Below are 15,991 nucleotides of genomic sequence, written 5' to 3'. Positions count from 1 at the left end.
GTCCACCAGCTTCTCCTTCCCTGCTCTTCACTCACTCTCTTCCAACCAGAAGGACCAAATCTCTCTCTACGTCCGCACCCTGCTCCAATGGAACCAGGTATACCCGTCACTTACCCTCCGTCCGGAACAAGTTAGGCAATAAAACTCGAGTCTTGGAAGCGATTTCCTTAGTCCTCGATTGCAATTTTATGTGGCAGAGGATGAATCTAACGGCGGTTACCGAGGAGCGCGAGGTGATGTCGAGGCACGTCGAAGACTCGCTCGCCATCCTCCCGCCGCTGCGGCGTTCTTATCTGGCGCATTGCTGTAGTTCATCTCCCTGCGACGGGCTCAACGTTGTTGATGTTGGCTCCGGTGCCGGTCTACCTGGATTGATACTCGCCATTGCCTGCCCTAGTAATTATTCTGCTACCCTTCCTTTTCTCTGTCATTTCTTGACAATCATTCTATATTTGTTCCTACTTGATTCGTGCAATGGTTGTTCATGAAATATTATGACATTTGCTTCCAAGTGTTTTAAATTTTTAGTGGATAAAACCCTGGGAACTAATGCAACGATCAAAAGCTTCCACGCATAGTTAGTTGAAGTCCAGTGTTAATCAATGGGTACATTTGAGTAGATATCCTCAGCAGTGGGCAGAATCACAAGGAGAAGCTGTTAAAGGAGATGGCTTTCAGCCAACTAATTTGACCTTCTTATGTTTCCAAAAAAAAAAAAAAGTTAAGGATCTAATTTGAAACCATTTTATCATAGATTAATCAGGAGTTATACTTTGACGAGCCATAGGATAAATTATTTATTCCCATATATTGATATTCATCAATGTCCTATTACCTAATATTTGTGTCTCTTGTAGTGCTTTTGATGGAGTGTATCCAAAGTCTGCTATACTTCCTCTCATGTCTACCCTTCTTTGGTGTCACAGAGTACAGTTTTAATTCGTTGCTAGATTTGAGTTGTTAAAATGTCTTCAACCATCCAAACAATCCCAATGTATCTAAAATGCCATCATTTTTCATCTTCGCTTCTATAGTGTACTTTTCGTCAACTTATCCCCTGATCCCTATTTGTGGTGATCCACCATGAGGAGCTTGTAGTCTTGACACATCTGAGTTAGATGGGGAAAGAAGGAACTTGTGGTCATCCACCATGTAATTAGCACCAGCACTTAGATGGGCAAAGAAGGAACTTAATATGATTGCTATTGGTGAAATTTTCCTTTCTTGAAGCATTAATTATAATCAAACAAGAAATTCGCTCTTGCTTTTAGTGCATCTGCCCAAATCTTATCCTAAGATTAAATATCTTCTCTCTTGTAAATTTTAGATTGGAAGGTTACTCTCTTAGAATCAATGAAGAAAAGATGCTTATTCCTGGAGCATATTGTTGCTCTTACTGGCTTGTCGAATGTCCAGATCTTATGTGAAAGAGCAGAGGTATCTTATCTTTTCTTTTGCCCATAAAGTAATTTGTAGAATGATATTTTTCTCACATGTGAAATTTTCGACTTGAAGTAGTTCATCTTGATCTTATCTTAAAGTACGTCAACATGCAATTAGGTGATATGCAAATCAGACGTTTAACATGCATTATAATCGATGGTGTGAGACTAATTGGTGGCTTCTCCTAATACATCATCAGCTAGCAGCGTCTGCAACATGTATATTGCAATAATTTAAACTTCAAACACTAGATTTAAATAACCTCTAGCACCAGCGTCATTATGGAGATTTTGTAATTGCCTCTTAATTTCTGTTTGGTGTGCAACAGTGAATAATTGGCTATGTATTTATGGTTGGTAGCAAGCAGATAATCCAAAAACTTTTGGATTATATGGAGGATAGATTAAGATAACATTTATGGCATCTCTTGGATGTCTTTTGTGGATGAATATTATATTATAATCAAGTTCACACAAATATCTATGATTTATTTTTTAAAGGGTTCTTTTGCCTACATGTGCTAAAAAATGTAGGTTTTTTGCATGTGTTTGCTTCAATGCCCTTCAGCATATGATTCTTGTGCTCCTGCCTACATCTATGAATAATCATCAAGTTAATTATGGATATCTAAAACATGAGCTGGTTGACCCGAGATGCAGAATGACCAAGATACCCTTGTTTAGTCCTTGAACAAATTTTCACATGGATGTCACTCTAAAAGTTTGTAGTTGATCATGAGCATCTGTTGCATGTCTTCATTGCATATATGTGCAAATCCATTGATGTTACAAGTGTCTTTTATTACATAGCAGCAAGTATTACATGCTTTGAAGGGCATTGATGAACTATTTGTAATTAGGGTGATGTAAACATAAATACATGTATTTTGAGAGGATATGCATGCAAAAAAAAAGGCCTCCTTCAAAATGTTGAAATTGAAACAACTAGAAGTGTGCAAAGAGATAAATGTAATGCCTTTCTTATGACAGTCAATTTTGCACCAACTACTTTGTGGACTACAAAAAGAGGAATGGTTCTTATCATTATCTTACCTATAATTTTTTACCCAGTATCCCAAATATTTACAATATACATTACCGAGATGAGCTTGTTAGTGGTTAACATGTTTATTTGATATTGATCTTGTCTATTGTTGTAGACATTGTTCGGAGTTCGGACAACAAATTACCTATTAAGATTTGCCTTGAGATGATATTCTGATCACCTATTCTAAATATGCTGGAATTAACATTTTTGTTGTAGGGCAGAATGTTGGCCAGAGCATTGATTACAGGGAATTATTTGATGTAGCAGTGGCAAGAGCTGTTGCGGAAATGCGTACTCTGGGTAGGCTTTGACTTGCAAAATGTATCTGTTGATGTTTTTTGTATTATGTGATCATTAGGCATTCTATTTTAGCTTAGAGTTTTCTTTAATACAGCTGAGTACTGTCTTCCATTGGTTCGTGTTGGTGGCTTGTTCATTGCTGCAAAAGGCTCTGATCCTCAGGTAAATTTTATTTTCCTTGTCTAATTATTTCATGTTATGGTCCTTAGTTTAATTAAGTTTGTTACTACTTTTCTTGGCTTCATATAATTTTTTTGATAAGCTAGAAAGGAACTTTGAAATTATTGTGGACTTAAAGTTTGGCCAAGAACTGCACATGATATCTTGTCATTTCTATTCATCATTCATCATTTACATATTGTTGAAAGTATCCTATGTGACACTTTTTATATTTGCAACTGGTCGATATAAGTACTGCTCAAATGATATCTCCATCGTCCACAATAAGATATTACTTGTGTAATTAAGTGTCCAAAAGAATCTGATATCTTTAATAAGTATTTGACATCACATATCCTAGAAGCATCCCACAATCACTATATCTTATGTGTATCTTATGCAGATATGACAAACAATTTTGACGAATCCATGTTTTATGGGATAGATTTGCAATTATCAAATTTACTCACTCTTGAAGGTCATTTAATCAAATTATAAATGGTGGCACACATTGCAAATAAGTGATGTATAAGAGTGACATCCATTCTCAGCGTTAGGCATGACCATGGTTTGGTTCAAACTGGAACTGAATCATTTTGGCAGTTCATCGGCTTGGAACCGGGCCTAGGCGGTTCGGTTCTGGTTCCAACTGCATAGGATCGAAAACAATGTTCTTGTTCGAACTAGCCAAATTAAAAGAAATTAAATAGCAAACGATCGAGATTGACCATTGATTGATCCTTTTGTAGGGTGGCAAATGACCAATTTGCCTCAGTCAACTATGGCTATTTTCAGGGGCATCTTGACTATTTCATAATTCAAAAAATAATTAAAAATAATAAAAAACAAATTTGTCAAAATTTTGCATATTTATTTTTCTGTTATTACGTGTATGAAAATACATCCACTTTTCCAAGTGGAATTTTGAAATAAAATTACGAATTTTCTGTTGCTTTAAATAATTTTTAATTGAAAATTAAAATTTTTAAAAAATATTTAAAAAAGGAACTAGAATCGAAACCAATATAATCGATAATTTTAAAATTAAAATTGTCGAAACCAAAACCAAACCTGGAATTGGAATCACCGATTTCGGAACCAGACCTAGAACCTCCCGGATTTGTTCAATTTCGGTCCCCAAAAACCTAGAGCCAAAACTACCGGTTCCAGAACCAAGGTCATGCCTACTCAGCATTGAGTTCAGGTGCAAAGATTATCATGCATGAGCCTGTGCCAACATCTATTTAATAGTGTGATTTCTTATTGTATTAATCAGCATAGACCAAAAATTGGCCTTATCGTATGTTGGCACCTTCAGCATGAATTGACATGGCATGTGACAATACCCTTCCAGCACAAATCGCAAAATGTGCTTACTAGCACGGTGATCTTAGCTAAATGCATTTTGAAGTGCATGACAGGCAATCTATACCTGCAACAGAAGGCTTGCCAAATGCAATTCTTTTCTGTTTTCTGTTTTGATTACTTTGGGTTTATTCCTTGTCTAGTTATGCAGTGGGTTTGGAGAGTCAAACAAAAGGAAAGAAAAGCTAAGCTTAAGATGTCATCATGTTCTAGCACGCATTAATAACTGTCATCAATAACTAAGAATCAGAGAACACAACTTGTTCCCGTCTGTTGTCAGTATGAACTAGTGGCTTCTTGAGTCATGCATTAGTTTGCGCTAGGTTAAGATATTTGGAATGTGGGTTTTTTCTATTTTTACTATCTTTTCTGTCTATCTTATGTCTTTTTTATTATCGACCAAAATGACTATTCCTTTGGAGTAACAGAAAATTTTCCTTGACAAAAGACAATGATGATTTGACTACATAGATCCTCTTCCCTCATTAGGAGGGTTTTTAGCAATTGATGACTTTTGAAAGCCTCGAAAGGAAAGCTGTCAACTTCGGGGTGGATATAGGTCAAATAATCTATCAAGTGAATCAGCAAGCCCCATTGGCGTTCTATGGCAAGCCTAGCAAATTCCATCTTTTCCTTGGATGGGGTTTCATGGTAAAAGCAAGCTAATAGGTTGTGCAGTCCTCTTTATAACAAACAGTAAGTAGAGTTTTTTTTATAAAGTTGACAAAATTTCTTGAAACTTAATTTCTCAAGTTTTAAACTAGAAGGTGATGTGACTGCAGAAAGAATCTCTCAAATTTGGTCCAATAAGAGTTATCGACATTGGTTCTAGTCATTAAAGGCTCGACTTAAGCATTCCTATCAACCAGTATTTTTGTCTTCTTTGTTTCTTAATAGGTCATGTCTTGCTTGATGTTTTGTGCAGGAAGAAGTCAAAAGCGCAGGGAAAGCAATTCAGTTGATGGGTGCTTCCATCATAGAGTTGTGCACAGGTTTATGTACACTGTTTTTCACTTTGACAAACATATATTGGTGAATATATTGAAAGAGAGTTATAGATGTTTAAAACAGTTTAAAACATGAATTAGGAAATTTAAGCCATAGTTTACTTTCACCAAAGATATACAATAAGTTTGACATGTCATCTTCCAAAAATCCCATTTATATGACATGGTAGCATCATTTTGCCCCCCCTTGTAGAGGCTGTATTCGATCTTGAACTTGCATACTTATAGAAAACACAAATGCACCTCGAGAAGGAAGGCTTAAATAGACTGGTCTATCAGATGGACCTTTGCTGCGGGAAGTGAAGAAGCTGCTGGAATAGCTTAAACAAACATTTGTGATGTGGTTCATTATTTCTACTTTGTGATTAATATGCCTTTCATTTAAAGAGTCTTAGAGATGTTTAAAACAGTTTAAAACATGAGTTAGGCAACTTAAGCCATAGTTCACTTTAACCAAAGAGATACAATAAGTTTGACATGTCATTTTCCAAAAATCCCATTTATATGACATGGTAGCATCATTTTGCCCCCACTTGTAGAGGCTGCATTCGATCTTGAACTTGCATACTTATAGAAAACAGCATTTGATCTTGAACTTGCATGCTTATAGAAAACACAAATGCACCTCGAGAAGGAAGGCTTAAATAGACTGGCCTATCAGATGGACCTTTGCTGCAGGAAGTGAAGAAGCTGCTGGAATAGCTTAAACAAACAATTGTGATGTGGTTCATTATTTCTACTTTGTGATCAATATGCCTTTCATTTAAAGAGTCTTAGAGATGTTTAAAACAGTTTAAAACATGAGTTAGGCAACTTAAGCCATAGTTCACTTTCACCAAAGAGATACAATAAGTTTGACATGTCATCTTCCAAAAATCCCATTTATATGACATGGTAGCATCATTTTGCCCCCACTTGTAGAGGTTACATTCGATCTTGAACTTGCATACTTATAGAAAACAGCATTCGATCTTGAACTTGCATTCTTGTAGAAAACACAAATGCACCTTGAGAAGGAAGGCTTAAATAGACTGGCCTATCTGATGGACCTTTGCTGCGGGAAGTGAAGAAGCTGCTGGAATAGCTTAAACAAACATTTGTGATGTGGTTCATTATTTCTACTTTGTGATTAATATGCCTTTCATTTAAAAAAGAGATGTTTAAAACAGTTTAAAACATGAGTTAGGCAACTTAAGCCATAATTCACTTTCACCAAAGAGATACAATTAAGTTTGACATGTCATCTTCCAAAAATCCCATTTATATGACATGGTAGCATCATTTTGCCCCCACTTGTAGAAGCTGCATTCGATACTTGCATACTTATAGAAAACACAAATGCACCTTGAGAAGGAGGGCTTAAATAGACTGGTCTATCAGGTGGACCTTTGCTGCGGGAAGTGAAGAAGCTGCTGGAATAGCTTAAATAAACATTTGTGATGTGGTTCATTATTTCTACTTTGTGATTGATATGCCTTTCATTCTTATCTTTTTCATTATCCTCATCTCTTACAACTTTTCAATTGAATTTCTGATGACCACTTTTATTTTTTCATATTGGCTTGGTATATCCATTATGATCTTGACTTGAAAAATTGACATGGACTTAGTACCAAACAGAAAATCATCCTCCAAGAAGAAGTGGCATGGGTATGGACTGAGAAAGACATCTTAAGAATTACATCTTGATCAGTCATTTGATAAAACATCTCATTTTGCAGCTTCAAGCCCTAGAATACTGGAAAAGAGATTTAATTTATCATCTGAATCTTTGTGTGGAAGTTCTTTTGGCACTATCAATTCGTATGCTGCAAAAATCTGCTTTAGGGGCATGATTGCGGAGCTGCCTCATGTTCTCTTATTTCTTTCTAAATTTTTGGACTAGAAATTCAATCTCTCTTTCAACCGTCGAATCATGGTACATATTTCAAGTTCTGGGAGCCGCTTTCCCATTGTTCATGTGAGATAGGCTGGGGGGATAGTCTGTTTCTTGCTGATATCATAATTTGTTTGTAACTTCCTTTGTGTTGTTGCTAGGAAAATGCAACTACAATTACAAGTAATAATGGCCTGTGAGTTATCAGCAATTTCTAACTAGTGTTGTTGTCATTTCCAGTGGAATCACATAGCCCAAAAGGACAAAGAACTACTGTTATCTGTTTGAAAGACCGTGCAACGCCGAAAAGGTTTCCTCGTCATCCTGGTATTCCAACGAAATCGCCACTATGACGTGTGCAATTTTTTTTCTTGTAATATATACTGAGTTGTTTAGTCACAATAGATCTCTTCTTGCGAGAACAGTGCTTCTCATCTGCTTTGTAACTCTTTGCCTTGTTAGGTTATTATTGTTGTAATGCTGCATATTAGTTACCTGTTATGTGCTGGGCAGAAAATGGCCATTTAAAATGCTGTTGCCATTTAGTTTGGCTTCACCTACAATTTTTACTGATTTGATGCAACAGCAAATCTTGCCTCATCAACATGGAACAGTGTGTCAAGGATAGGATGAAGCATCACAAAGTAGAAGCTCTCCACCATTTCAATAGCTGGCAAAAAAGAGATTCATGGGTAATGATTGCTTTTGATTATGGTATCCAAATGCAGACAGCCAATTTGTCTTTGTTTTCTTGTTCTGAAGGAATAGTCACAGTTAGCTATGTGCACATAATATTATCTGAAGAAGAAGATGATGCCTTCAATCCATGGAGAAGAATGAGAAGGCTCCAATGGCCGGTCGATATACGGTCGGTTCCTTGGTGGTTAGATGGTCTAATCATAAAAACGAGGTTGACCAATTGTCAATGACCACGTGTACTAAGGTATCTGATTGTCACATGTTGTCCTCCCATCAAGTAAGAAATTTAATTAGCAGTGTTTGATTAGATCGACAAGTATCAGTCTGACCGGTGTTTTAAATCACAAAAAAAAAAAAAAAAATCATTGTCATTTTCCTAAATTCTTTGTCCTACGTGGCATCTTTTGAAAGAGGTGGCAGTGGCCACATCCCCTCTTCTCATTTATTTAAGTTGCAAAACATTCTACTTGTAGCTCATCCACTTTTAGCCAACTTGAACTCTAATTCAACATATTAGAGGTAGGACACCTAATCCCACTGACAATGACTTTATGATTCTAGAAAGGACATCTGGTTTATTCATTTATGTATTCTTAATATTTTAATTGCAGCAAGATTTTCTATATAATAATAATAATAATAATAATATTATTATTATTATTATTATTAATTGATTGATTGATTGACTTGTTTATGCTTCCCACATCATACATCCACAACAGCAAACACTATGGGCCATAAGCCAAATCTTCCTTTCTTAGGTCATTGAAATTAATATAAGCTTCGTGAGTGATTAGAAGTAATCTTCCAAACTACTCTCCCCTCCTTCCATACCAAAGCCCAAAACCATGACCTCCTCCAACTCTTTCCTCCTCCTTGCGGCCATCGCCGGATTCCTCCTCTTGCCGGCTTCATCGCTCTCGGCCTCCACCTTCTTCTTCCCTCCGCCTCCGCCCACCATTAACCCCTGGCTCCCCTTCCGGAACCTCTCCGGCTGCCACCGCGGCGACGACAACCCCGGCCTCGCCGGCCTCAAGCATTATCTCAAGCACTTCGGCTACCTCCCTACTTCGTCCATGAACTCCACCGACTCATTCGACGACGCACTTGAGATCGCCATCCGGTCGTACCAACGCTTCTTCGGCCTCAACGCCACCGGCGAGATCGACGAGCCTACCGTCGACCAACTCATGGCCCCTCGCTGCGGCGTCGCCGACTTCGTCAACGGCTCGTCAGCCCTCCCTGGACGCAACCTGTACGCCTACTTCCCGGACGCTCCTACTTGGCCCTTCTGGCGCCGCAACCTCAAGTACGCCATCACCGCCACCTCCGACGTCCCCATCGACCGCGCCGTCCTCAAGGCCGTCTTCGCCCGCGCCTTTGGGCGGTGGTCCGCCGCGACCACGCTGACGTTCGAGGAGACGGACTCGGCGGCGGACGCCGACATAACGATCGGTTTCTACCGGGGCGCGCACGGGGACGGGGAGCCGTTCGACGGGGTGCTGGGCACGCTGGGGCACGCCTTCTCGCCGACGGACGGGCGGCTCCACCTGGACGCCGCGGAGGCGTGGGTGGCCGAGGGGGACATGACGAAGGGCAGCTCAGACGTGGCGGTGGACCTGGAGTCGGTGGCGGTCCACGAGATCGGGCACCTGCTGGGACTAGGCCACTCGGCGGCCGCCGACGCCATAATGTACCCGGCAATCAACACACGGACTAGGAAGGTGGAGCTGACGACCGACGACGTCGAGGGGATACAGAGTTTGTACGGAAGCAACCCGAACTACCGAGGCGCGATGCCGTCGGCACCGTCGACCAGCAGCCCGGAGACGAACGGTGGAGCGCCTGCGCGGAGGTGGCGGGACAGGTTGGCTTCGACCGTTATAGCGGTTGGGTTGTCGTTGCTTTTACGGTAGTGGTAGAAGTCTTTTAGGTTTTGTTCTACGTAGGGATTCATTCACATCTTATTACACCATTTCTTTCCATTTTCAAATATTTATTTTGTAATTTATATATTATACATAGTCTACAAGAAAGTTTATCTTCTTTTAATTGGTATTCTCAAACAAAATTTGGGGATTTTATTGTAGTTTAGCCACTAGCCAGTTGGATTATTTCATGTTACCATCAAATCAAATCAAATCAAATCAAATCAAATCAAATCGGAACTATGAGTTTATATATTAATTTTTGAATGATCATCATCTAGATTTACAATATCTCCAAGTGATCGGTAATTATCATTATTCTATGAGATTTATAAAAGGGATTTTAATTTTTATGTGGTATTTCTTTGTGTCATCCCATTCTCCAACTCATGCGTAAATGTTTTTATTTGAATATTAGAAGAGGAATACAATTTCTGTTCAACTATTCAATTAAATTTTATTATCAAATATAATTTTAATTTAATAATTGATAAGAACTCCTATCTAATGCTTTAGATAGGAGTGATGGGATAGCGGGAAAAAAAGAAATAGAGAAACAGATATTATAAATTATCAAATTTAATATGTGTTTTAGTTTTGAAATATCTTCTCTATTCTCCTTTATTGACATTCCTATATATATATATATATATATATATATGATTTTTTTTGTTAATTATCATATTTTCTTTAGATTTTTCAAGATTGAATTAGTTCAAGATAAATTAAGAGAGAGAGAGAGAGCAACTCCTATCGCTAATCTCAAAGTCAAAAAAGATAGATTAATAAAGAGCAAATCACGTTGAGAATCTTTTTAGAGAAAGAAATAAGATGATGAAAGAGAAACTACTAGAGACAGAAAATCCAATGAGAAAAAAAACTTGAGGAGAGAGAGATTATGGAAATAGAAAATTATAGAGAGATAAACTATAGAGAGAAAAAATATACAAAATCATGACAATCACTAAATAAGAGAAGATATCAAGATTAAGAAAACAATCGACACGATAGATTGTACTCGGACAAAGATGATCAGAAAAAATTACCATGACATCAATTAGTTGATAGAAAAAGACCACCACAACATCAATTAATTGATAGAGAAAGATCAACGGATTGAAAGCTTGATCACTTGCAAAAGAGAACATTGAATGTCTAGATGATGATTTTTATAATTTATTTTGGATCTTGTTATTATTTAGAATTAATGAAAAAGATTAATAGAGATTAAAATTTATGATGATAACTTTCTCAATGCAAAAGGTTTAAAAGAATCCTTGGATAGTTTTAAAGATGTAATATATGATAAAGATATTATATCAATCTTTGAAGAACAAAAAGAAAAGTTAGTTTTTAACGAAGAAGAAGACAAAAGAACACTAAAGCTTATCTCTCAATCAATACTATTGAAGTATTAATTAATGGATCTCTAGATGTAACATCCTACTCCTAATCCCATCGATACCCTAGTATCATGTCATTTTTTAATTCTTTTACTACTATCAATAATAGTGTAACAAAAAATAGATAATTTTAAAAATAAAATCTATTAATTTACTAAATATAATGATAGAGTTTTCCTGTACATAATGATTTTGATACTTGTATATAATAATAACCTATAACCAAAAGAAAAACATACCCACACAATATGTCTAAAGATTATACATATATAAATGTCCATAGGATATTGTTTATATCTACACTAGTATGGACTTATATGTGTTCACTTTCTTGTCCAATGGTGAGATATCAATATATTTACTTATAAAATAAGATCTAAGTTATCACTCAGTAAGTATAAACCTTTATAGCTTTATTTAGGTAAGCATATATCATGTCATATTATAATATGTGAAAATCATCAGTAAAAGATATTTGATTGTAAATCTCTTATTCTATGACCTTTTTTTGCAAATATAGTCCTACGATGTAACATATGCAAAATAAAAAGGTAAAATTCTACATCGAAATAATTCAAAGTACTTATATGCATATATAAAAAACATAACAAATTTATAAATTTTACTCCCCATATCATAATATATATGTGCACTCTCACACCTCATATCATTATAATATATATGTGCACTCTTACACCACTTATCATAATATATATGTGTACTTCTACATCGTATGTTATAATACATACATATACTTTCACACCATATGTCATAGCATATACATGTATCGTAAGTAATTACATATCATGCATTCACACACTACATGTCATAAAAAAACACATACACTCTCACATCACATATCATTATATATATGCATACATACAAGATATTTTTATCATAATTCATATATTTTTATGCTTATAAAATATATACATTCACACTTAGCTCATACCTTACTCATGACAATCATATCAAAATGTATTATGAATATGATAATTTATACGATCATTATTCTATAGCAAATTAAACTTATATTTACCTGATTTAACTTAAAAGTGAAGATGATAGTAAAAGGACACATTCCTTAATGATTAAGTATGCTAGCGAGTGGTACATCTATTTGTTAAGATCGAGTCGACACTAAAGGGGGGGAGGGGGGGGGGGGGGGGGTGAATTAGTGCAGTGGATAAAAATGTCAGTTTGAAATTTCTTAGTATGATAAAATCCGATCTCGAAAGATAACTTGAAATTGAATGCTTGTTCATAAGCGTAGTAAAGCAAATTAAGGAGGAAGTGAAGCAATTCTAAAGTAAGTAAATGACAATAATAGAAATGCACATCGATTTATAGTGGTTCGATCGTCGTGACCTACATCCACTCTCGATTCCTCTTCACTCAAGGCTACCAACTTTCACTACCGATCTTCTTTCAATGGGTGAAGATCAACTATCTTTTTACACTCAATTCTCCTTTTAATAAGTTCAGGATAGAACTTTTACACCCCCATTTACTCCTCTCTTAAACCACACTAATACTTAGAGCTTGAGATGAGTTCTCACAAGATTACAATAGCATATTTCTACTTTTTTACTCTCAATTCTCATATATGTTAACCAAGGATGAGAGAGGTATTTATATGCCTCAAGTAGATTCAAACTTGGAGTCTAAAAGTGTCTTATCCCTAGTTTTCGAGGTACTAGCGATACCACCGCTTCACAGTCTTGGAGACTCTACCACTGACAGTTCCACCAGTTTGGGTCACTGTTTGGGCATTTCACTTGGCCCAACACAGCTCAAACTTGGGCTCGATTGGCCCCTAATTGTGTTGGCCCAATTTCAACCCAATTACACCTAAAACCTACTTCGATATAGACAATTATTACAAAGCTAATAAAATGTTGTCCGGCATGTCATTGGTTCATCGACGCCTTATTTGATTTTTTCGGTGCATCGTTCTCTCTTACGCCCTATTACCTAATCGATCAGTTGACCTTCGCAACTTCGATTTCTTTGGCGTAATTTCGCTCTTCTTGGCTCGATGCTCGAGCCCATGGCCTGAAGCCTTCTGCTGATACGTCGACCGATCCTCCGGCTCGACATCCAATCTTTTGACAATTTTTACTCCAACCCAACATGATTCTTCCTGCTTTTAATTGTTTCTCCCTGATCGAAGCTTTCTGCGTCACTCAAAATGTATATCAGATCATAAACATTATCAATTGGTTTCATCATCAAAATTCAAGATTCAATAATCTCCCTCTTTTTAGTGATGACAACCGATTGATGATAGAGTTAACTTTAACTCCCCCTATCAATATGCCATATTGATAGAGCCTTGAATTCAAGTTGAATTCAAGTCCAAGCAATATTTCATCATGAATATATGCAACACATTATATACATATCATTGCATTGCATGCGTCATTATCATAATGATATTTTAAATTATTATTAATATAAATATTATATGGTATCAAAATATCAAAATATATTACATCCTACCAATGTATGATTCTCATATCATCATATCTTCTCCTCCTTTGTCATCAACAAAAAGGAGAAGCGCAACTATCTTTTAGAGATATGAATGCTTAGCTATTTAATAAATTTTTCATTACTTTAGCTATTGAGTTTCTTTCTTCTCTTTTGAGAAGTGCAAGATAGTTTGGTTTTGCATTTTCTTAAAGTGTGCAAGTTAGTAAGTTTTTTTTCTTTTTGCAATATGCAAGTTTTCAAATTTTGTACAAGATAGCATGTTTTTGCATCTTCTTGAAATGTATAACTTAGCGAACATTACTTTTCTTGATATTTGCAAGATAGCACTTCTTACATCTCTTTTAAAATGAGCAAGCTTGCAAGTTTACCTCTCCTTGCGATGTGCACGCTAGCATGATTTGGTTCTTCTTGAATTATGCTAGCTAGAAAATTTAGGTTCTCTTTTGAGATGTGCACACTAGCAATTCTTTCTCCCCTTTTGTCATTGACAAAAAGAGGGGAATAACAATAAAATAATATAATTAATTTATCTTTACATCAATTTTTAAATTATCACATAAAGGATAACAAGAAAAGTTTGATGATGAGATATATTTACATAGTAAAAAATCATATCATGAAAGGTAAGATCATATGAATATCAAAAAACATGATTTATTTTTATAAATATTTTTTAATAAAATACAAGAAATCATTCAAGAATAAAAAGTGAGGGATCTTAATTCATATAAAGAAACTATCAAGTTTTGATTCCAAAAATTCAAGATCGATCATGATATAGATAAAAGCATTCCTATAAAAAAAAGGAGTCATGAGAGAACACATAAAGTATCTCGATTTATGTATAATATATCTCAATTTATTATGAATCAAAAAAAAATTATGATTCTAAAAAATCATGATTCATTTGGATAATTTGTCTTTTTAGTAATTAGCATAAAGAAACATGGGAGTTAAAAAACAAGATCTTGATTCATAGAAAAATCTCATGTATCAAATATCGAGAAATCAACATCATGATTTGGATAAAAAAATAAATCTTAACTCATAAAGTTTTCTTATATGAAATGCCAAGTCATCATCATTATTATGTTGGGCATGATACTAAATTAATAAATTTTTAAATCAACATTAGTTGGATATGCATGATACCAAAACATGATTTCAAATCTTCAATATATAACGTGAATAATTTCAAACTATTACAAATCATTATCAAGGTCATAGTTTGTTTGCATAAGTCTCTTCTTTAGTAAATGGTAAAAAGAAATTATCAAAGATAAAAAATATTTTGATTCTCATAAAAGATAGCTCAAGTAGAAAAATCAAAAGAAAGTTTATGATTTGGTTGAAAAATTTTCATTCAAATTTAAATCATCAAAATCACTTTTAAAAAAATTCAATGAAAGTAACGTAAATAGATTCACACAAGAACTTGATTCATGTATAATGTTTCAATTTATCATGAATCATAAAAAAAATTAGAGTATCAAGTGACCTAATCATGATTCATGTGACAAAAAGATTATTGATTCATGCATTTAAAACATTATTACTTCAACTCATCATGCATAGTTTTAAAATAAAAAATCATCAAATATGATGCAAATATTTATTTTCAAAATGCATTCCCTTTTTGTTGTTTCAATTTAAGTGATTTGATTTCATGCAAGCATGTCTTTGTCCTTTTTTATACCAAATCAAAACATATATCATCGTTTAAAATGAAAGTGTAAGATTTATCACAAAAATCATCAAGATCAATAAATCACAAAAATCATCATGTATAACTTCAAAATCTCATGCATAGAATAAAATCATGAAGCATTGCATCAAAAATTTTAATATTTTCATTACATTATTACATCATTGTACATCATTAAATCATCAAAATTAATTTTATCAAACATAAAGTATTTTCAAAATCATTTTGTTTATTATAGTAATGCATTTTCTTTTTAAGTGAATCTAATTTTTCATGCTTAGTGCTAAGAATTAACATACAATTTTCATGATATATATGTATATATATTTAAAACTAATCTTGAAAAGCATTAAGTAATTACATGATAAGGAAAAAGAGATTCGATTGAGTCGCTTACCTTGTTGACGAAAGCCATCAAAGCGTAGTTCGCCACCTTGCCCTTGTTGGTTTGCTCCTCGTCTTCGGATGAGCTTGATTCATCTTTTGACAACTTTTTCTTTAGTTTTATATACTCATTTTTGTAGTGACCCGGCTTCTTGCATTCAAAGCAAGAAGTTGTGTTC

At 35.1% G+C, this 15,991-nt stretch overlaps 2 protein-coding genes across 2 annotated transcripts in view; both read left to right on the top strand.

Moving 5' to 3' along the window:
• LOC135584099 (uncharacterized) overlaps positions 1–7,753 on the top strand; it is a 7,983-nt gene extending 230 nt beyond the window's left edge. Inside the window, exons 1-7 of the mRNA XM_065083311.1 lie at positions 1–97; positions 198–396; positions 1,328–1,437; positions 2,712–2,790; positions 2,885–2,952; positions 5,240–5,306; positions 7,438–7,753. The exon at positions 1–97 is cut by the window's left edge and continues 230 nt beyond it. Coding sequence (XP_064939383.1) covers positions 1–97; positions 198–396; positions 1,328–1,437; positions 2,712–2,790; positions 2,885–2,952; positions 5,240–5,306; positions 7,438–7,550 — 733 coding nt within the window. The 3' untranslated portion in view covers positions 7,551–7,753. The remainder of the gene's footprint in view (positions 98–197; positions 397–1,327; positions 1,438–2,711; positions 2,791–2,884; positions 2,953–5,239; positions 5,307–7,437) is intronic.
• A 975-nt stretch (positions 7,754–8,728) lies between these two features.
• Positions 8,729–10,090, top strand: LOC135593343 (metalloendoproteinase 2-MMP-like). The gene has a single exon (XM_065083310.1). It carries the CDS (start codon positions 8,745–8,747, stop codon positions 9,810–9,812), a length of 1,068 nt encoding a protein of 355 aa, XP_064939382.1. The 5' UTR covers positions 8,729–8,744; the 3' UTR covers positions 9,813–10,090.
• Positions 10,091–15,991: the final 5,901 nt, after the last annotated feature.

Source organism: Musa acuminata, chromosome BXJ1-9 (genome assembly GCF_036884655.1).
Source record: "Musa acuminata AAA Group cultivar baxijiao chromosome BXJ1-9, Cavendish_Baxijiao_AAA, whole genome shotgun sequence".
NCBI lineage: Eukaryota > Viridiplantae > Streptophyta > Magnoliopsida > Zingiberales > Musaceae > Musa > Musa acuminata.
Note: the sequence above shows the minus strand (reverse complement) of the source record. Positions and strands in the feature narration are given on the sequence as shown.

Bases quoted from the DNA above. Each gene is read 5' to 3' on its own strand.
- LOC135593343 (XM_065083310.1), top strand. From the start codon at position 8,745: ATGACCTCCTCCAACTCTTTCCTCCTCCTTGCGGCCATCGCCGGATTC.